This window comes from Labeo rohita, unplaced genomic scaffold (genome assembly GCF_022985175.1).
Source record: "Labeo rohita strain BAU-BD-2019 unplaced genomic scaffold, IGBB_LRoh.1.0 scaffold_113, whole genome shotgun sequence".
NCBI lineage: Eukaryota > Metazoa > Chordata > Actinopteri > Cypriniformes > Cyprinidae > Labeo > Labeo rohita.
The window spans coordinates 81918-87906 of NW_026127263.1; the positions used below are offsets into that span (position 1 = coordinate 81918).

Sequence of the window (5989 nt, forward strand, 5' to 3'; positions counted from 1 at the left end):
GGTGGTGCCGACCAGACGGCAGAAGGCCTGCCAGAACTTTGCCGTGAACTGGGGCCCTCTGTCCGAGACGATGTCCTGGGGGAACCCATGCAGGCGGACTACATGTTCAAGGATTAACTCCGCGGTGGTCTTGGCAGAGGGGAGTCCGGAGAGAGCCACCAGGTGCACAGCCTTGGAGAAACGATCCACGATGGTGAGGATGGTGTTCTTTCCTAAGGACTCGGGAAGTCCAGAGACGAAGTCGAGGGAGATGTGGGTCCAGGGGCGTTTGGGGATGGGGAGGGGCTGCAACTCCCCAGTGGAGGGCGCGTTGGGGTTTTTAGAGCGGGCACAGGTGTTACAGGCCAGAACGTACTCCTGTACGTCCCTCCGCAGCGTCCTCCACCAAAACGCTCGACTGATGAAGTTGATGGTTCTCTGAACTCCCTGATGTCCGCCCAACGTGGAGTCGTGTCCCCACTGGAGCACCTCCTGGCGCAGGTGGTTGGGAACGAAGAGGCGTCCAGCGGGTGTCTCAGGTGGCGGAGGCTCTTGGCTGTGACTCTGGCGTACTCTCTCTTCTAACCCCCACCGGATCGGAGCCAGAATGATCTGTGACGGCAGGACAGGCGCGGGATCGGAGGTGGTGGTGTCTTTTTGGTGCTGACGGGAGAGAGCATCGGCCTTGGTGTTTTTGGATCCGGGACGGTAAGAGAGGTGAAAGTCGAAGTGTTCGAAGAAGAGGGCCCACCGCGCCTGCCTGGGGTTGAGTTGCTTGGTCTGCCTGATGAGAGTGAGGTTCTGGTGATCGGTCCAGACGGTGAATGGTTCACTGCCGCCCTGGAGCCAGTGACGCCATTCCTCCAGAGCCCACTTGATGGCCAACAGCTCCCGGTCCCCTACCCCGTAGCGCTGTTGAGTGGAATTAAATTTTCTGGAGAAGAAGCTACATGGGTGTAACTTCTCGTCTGGACCACGTTGCGAGAGAACGGCTCCTACGCCCACATCGGAGGCGTCCACCTCAACAACGAAGGCCTTTGTGGGGTCGGGATGGGTGAGAATGGGAGCGGTGGTGAACTGGTGACAGAGGGTCTTGAAAGCTTGAATGGCCTCGGGGGTGAGATGGAATTCTCCGCGTGATGGCTTAGTGAGAGCAGTAAGAGGTGCTGCAGTTGAGCTGAAGCCCCGGATGAATCGCCGATAGAAATTGGCGAACCCCAAAAAACGCTGTAGCTGTTTGAGCGACGTGGGTAGGGGCCACGAACGCACAGCCTCCAGTTTCTGGGGATCCATGGCCACACCCTGAGCAGAGATGATGAAGCCCAGGAACGTGGTGGAGTGCTGGTGGAAAGCACATTTTTCCAGCTTACAGTACAACTGGTGGGCCAGCAACCTCTGCAGGACTGCTCGGACATGCTGGATATGCTCTTCTAAGGTCTTGGAATAGATGAGGATGTCGTCCAGGTAGGCGTAGCACCATCTACCCAGCATGTCCCGGAGAACGTCATTGATGAGGTGCTGGAAAGCGGCTGGACTGTTGCAAAGGCCAAAGGGCATGACGAGGGTCTCGTAGTGACCGGTGGGGGTTATGAATGCCGTCTTCCACTCGTCGCCCTCCCTGATGCGTACCAGATTGTAAGCGCTCCGTAGATCCAACTTCGTAAAGAAGTGGGCACCAGAGAGGGCGTCCAGGGCGGTGTTAGTGAGAGGGAGTGGGTGACGGTTCTTGACCGTGATCTGGTTGAGCCCCCGGTAGTCGACGCACGGTCGGAGACCCCGTCCTTCTTTTCACGAAGAAGAACCCCGCGGCCGCCGGGGAGCTGGAGGGTCGGATGGTACCTGCGCGAAGACCCTCCGCTACGTACTCTTCCATGGCGAGTTGTTCTTTAGCCGACAGAGAGTACAGGTGGCCGCGGGGCGGTACCGCGCCCGGCACGAGGTCAATGGCGAGGTCGTAGGGGCGATGAGGAGGCAGCCGAGCCGCGCTACGCCTGCTAAAAACCTCGGCCAGGTCGCGATACTGGACGGGGATAGCTTCGCGGTCGACGTCGAGGGCCCGGACTCCCTGAACATGTCCCAGCCCTGGCCCGGAGACAGAGCTCCTGACAGGTCGCACCCCAGTGAATGATCCGGCGTGACGTCCAGGAGATGAGGGGGTCGTGAGTAACGAGCCAGGGATGGCCGAGGATGATGGCTGGTGAGGGAATCTTGGTGACGTAGAACTTGATGATCTCGGAGTGATTGTCGATGATGAGGGTGAGCTCTTGAGTGCGGTGAGTGATGGGACTTAGAGTTAGGGGGCGACCGTCAATGGCGGTGACTTTCAGGGGCTGGGATAACGCCTCAGTTACAATCCCCATTTGGGCAGCATAAGCCTGATTGATGAAGTTCCCAGCCGCACCCGAATCAACGAATGCGGTGGTCTCGATCCGTTGGTGGCCCATGAGGATTGATACCTGCAGCAGCAGCCGGGAAGAGACGGGCTCGGGGTAGGTTTTCGCGAGCTTGGGACCAGATGGGGACCTCCCCCTCCTCACCTGGTCTGCCCGTTTCCCGGACGAAGAGGGCAGATAGCTCGATGGTGGTCCGGGGAGGCGCAATAGGCACACAGGCCCTCGCGGTAGCGTCTGGCCCTCTCAGCCGCTGACAGGGAGGTGTGCCCTTTTTGCATGGGTTCCCCGGCTCCGATTGAGTGGGCCTCTGAGGCGATCGGTGGAGGTGACGGAGACGCAGCGACAGCCTGGAAGGTGGATGAGTCTGGAGCCCTTTGGTAGCCGGTGGAACCTGAAAATGAACGGAAGACAGTTTTAGTGTTATGACTCATCCGCTGATCCACCCGGAGGGCCAGCTGTATCATGCCCTCCAGGGTGTCAGGGAGCTCCCGCACAGCCAGTTCGTCTTTTAGACGGGTGGACAGTCCTTCATAGTAGGCTGTGCGGAGAGCGGAGTTGGACCATGTGGTTTGAACGGAAAGGGTGCGGAATTCGGTGGTGTAACGGCTGACGCTGCGACTCCCTTGCTTGAGGTGGTACAGCCGCGAGTCAACCTCCACCTCGCTCTCAGGATGCTGGAAGGCGGTTCTGAGCTCGGAGGTAAAAGCAGGATATGAATGAGCCACATTTCCGTCGGCCTTCAGAACCGCCGTAGCCCACTCGGCTGCCTGCCCGGTGAGGAGTGAGGTGAGTAGGGCAATCCTGCTGCGATCCGAGGGGTAACGGGAAGGCTGAAACTCAAAAATCAAATTAAGGTTGGTGAGAAAAACATCACATTTGCTTCCGGACCCATCCCACTTGTCCGGAAGTGATAGTTTGGGATGACTGACGGTGGGGCTTGGACGGATCGGATCGGCGGGAGGAGCCGTAGCAGCGGCCAGATCGTCATGATCCGCCTGCAGGGCGGTGAGATCCGAACGGAGGATCGCGCACTCCGCCCGAAGACCCGCGGCCTCGGTGCGCAGCGCCGCGACCTCCGTCCGGAAGCTCGCCAGCTCCTGCCGCAGACTCATAATCTCCCCGGCCTGCTGCCGGATCACTCCCACCAGCTGCTCCAGATCCGCCGGGGCCATCTCGGGACCGGACATTCTGTCACGGAGGCAAGACAAGAAGTGGTCGATCGAGAAGTGGTCCCCGTGTAGCGTGACAGAGAACTCAAACGCGGATACACACGAGTGAGCAGGTTAGCCACGCAATTAGTCTGAGAACGCTCCAGCAAAGGAGTAGAGATTTCCACCAGGAAACCCGCGTTCTCATTCACACACAGAAAGGTATATAAACGTCCGCAGAGCGGTACTCACGTGAGTTGATTTGGTGAAGTTGAGGCGACCAACAAAGAGACAAACCATGAACTCAATGTCCGGTGCTGACTGAACCTTACTTCCTGTTTATATACCCGCGGAGATTACTTCCGGGACCTCGTGACCTCACGTGACTCGGTGCGTGTGACAGTACATGGGGAGATGAAGAACATGAATCTGTTGGAGTTTTCAGAAAACAAATTGATTTCATATTTCTATGATTTTATTAAACCTGTCTTTATATAGCAATATTAAATAGTATTGGTCCAGATCTGGTATGCAATTATAAAAGAATGAAACAGTTAAACAGCATGAAAATCATGATCTGTTGGCGTTTTCAGAAAACAATTTTATTTTATATTTTCATGAATTTTTAAAATGTCAATACAGCAATGTAAATAGCATTTGTCTTGACTTTGGTATGAAATTATTAAAAAATGATACAGTAAAACAGCATGAAAATTATGTCAGTGGTATTTTAGGAGACACAGAACAAGATTATGGAGGAATTTGCAGAGAACAATTTGATTTTTTGTTTCTATTCATTTTTAAAATATGTGATACAGTAAGGTAATAAATAGCATTTGTCTTGACTTTGGTATGCAATTATTTAAAAAATGATACAGTAAAACAACTTGAAAATCACCACAGTGATAGATGGGGAGATGAAGAACAATAATCTGTTGGAATTTGATTTCATATTTTTATGTTTTTTCATATTTTTATGTAAATATCTATATTACTAATGCTATTGTTATTACATGCCAACCTAAACACTGGTCCATGATCACAAAAATAACTTTGTATCATAATGGATTCACAGAATGAAAGTTGGCTGATGAAAGACACCATCAAGGCCACAATAGAAGAATTAAATGCCCAAACTGCTGAGAAAATTAAAATCATACTTGTATTGTTCACAAGTGCATGATATCTTAAAGGCAAACAAATTGCAATGAAGCGATCATATGCCAGAACAACGAGAGGGACACTTTGCAGAGAACTGAAGAAGAACACAAAAAACATTTTTGCCAAACAAGCATTGTAGGAGATGTACCGTGAGTCGAACAGAAAATTCTTCATCATGTTAGGAATCAGTGCATTAGTTTCACCAAGGTCAGCCAAGGCCAAGTTAAACACACCAATGTACTTTGGACTGTGCAGACTTCGCTCAAGAGCAATAATGAGAAGGACTACAGAGTTCCCAATTACACTAATAAAATAAACCATAAATAAGAATATATAGTAATAACTGCTGTACGGTATACCTGAAAGTCCAATGATGAAAAAGTATTCAGGATGAACAATGGAGACATTCTGGGAAACACTTGCATTTATAGAACTCATTGCAGCTTTGCGTTTGGCGTTTTGAACAAGCTGAAAATAGAAATGACCATAACATAAGCAAAATCTAGGAAATTTACAAACCTGTAACTACAATTTAAAATTCTGAAAATATACCTTCATGTAACTTTGTATAATATTTCAATCACATAGATATAAAGCTTTAGAGTCTGAGCAAACAATGACAATGACTGTCTGAGCACTTTGAATTAAATTACTTTGTTATAAATGCTGGTTCTTATCCTCTTATTCTGCAAAGATCACTGGATGTTTGTGTCACTGAATCTAAATATATCTTCCGATTCATCTCATGAGAGTCTTGAGACAACACAGTGATGCAATATGTGCTGCAAATGTTTTGGTCACTAGTTTGGATCAATGTTTCATTTACTGGACTGCAAACAATTCTTAAAAACATTGTTCTCATTTGATATTTATTGTCACACAACAATATTTTAGTTATTTAAGGATGAACAACAAGCATTAAATGAATAAAATGGATAATCATAAAATATTTTGTTAAAAAATATTTTGATAATCATTTATATCAGTTGGTAACAATATAAACAATCAATTTATTGGTGACCAAAAACAACCCCTCTGGGGCAGGCTTGTCCAATCATGCTCATAAATGGCCTTCCAGAAGAGTTTAGCTATAGGACTTAACTCAACTGAAGCAGCTATTCAAGGTAATCAGGATCTTTAGAAACTTTCAGGCATGTGTGTTGGAGCTAAACTGCAGGAAAGCTCTGCAGGAGCAGGACTGAACAACTCTTTCTTGGGTCAACAGGCCCAGTAAATGCACAAAGATCTGTATATGTATGGATCACTCAGAAAACAAAGTATCTAAAATTGCATCTTTTATTAAAATTT

The 5989-nt window shown here is 49.5% G+C and overlaps 1 protein-coding gene across 1 annotated transcript; it reads right to left on the bottom strand.

The window, feature by feature from the left end:
* Positions 1 to 2512: 2512 nt before the first annotated feature.
* Positions 2513 to 5137, bottom strand: LOC127157620 (olfactory receptor 52E8-like). The gene is made up of 3 exons (XM_051100859.1): positions 4513 to 5137; positions 3048 to 3103; positions 2513 to 2998 (listed from the first exon to the last, which is right to left on the bottom strand). The coding sequence occupies exons 1-3, from the start codon at positions 5117 to 5119 to the stop codon at positions 2513 to 2515; spliced, it is 1149 nt and encodes a 382-aa protein (XP_050956816.1). The 5' UTR covers positions 5120 to 5137.
* Positions 5138 to 5989: the final 852 nt, after the last annotated feature.

Excerpts from the sequence above, each read along its gene's own strand:
- LOC127157620 (XM_051100859.1), bottom strand. The coding sequence starts at position 5,119 with ATGAGTTCTATAAATGCAAGTGTTTCCCAGAATGTCTCCATTGTTCAT. Across the intron at positions 3,104-4,512 it reads TAATAACAATAGCATTAGTA|GGAAATGTGGCTCATTCATA; the intron begins ATATAGATATTT and ends CTGAAGGCCGAC. Across the intron at positions 2,999-3,047 it reads GAGCTCAGAACCGCCTTCCA|CAAGGGAGTCGCAGCGTCAG; the intron begins GCATCCTGAGAG and ends TACCACCTCAAG.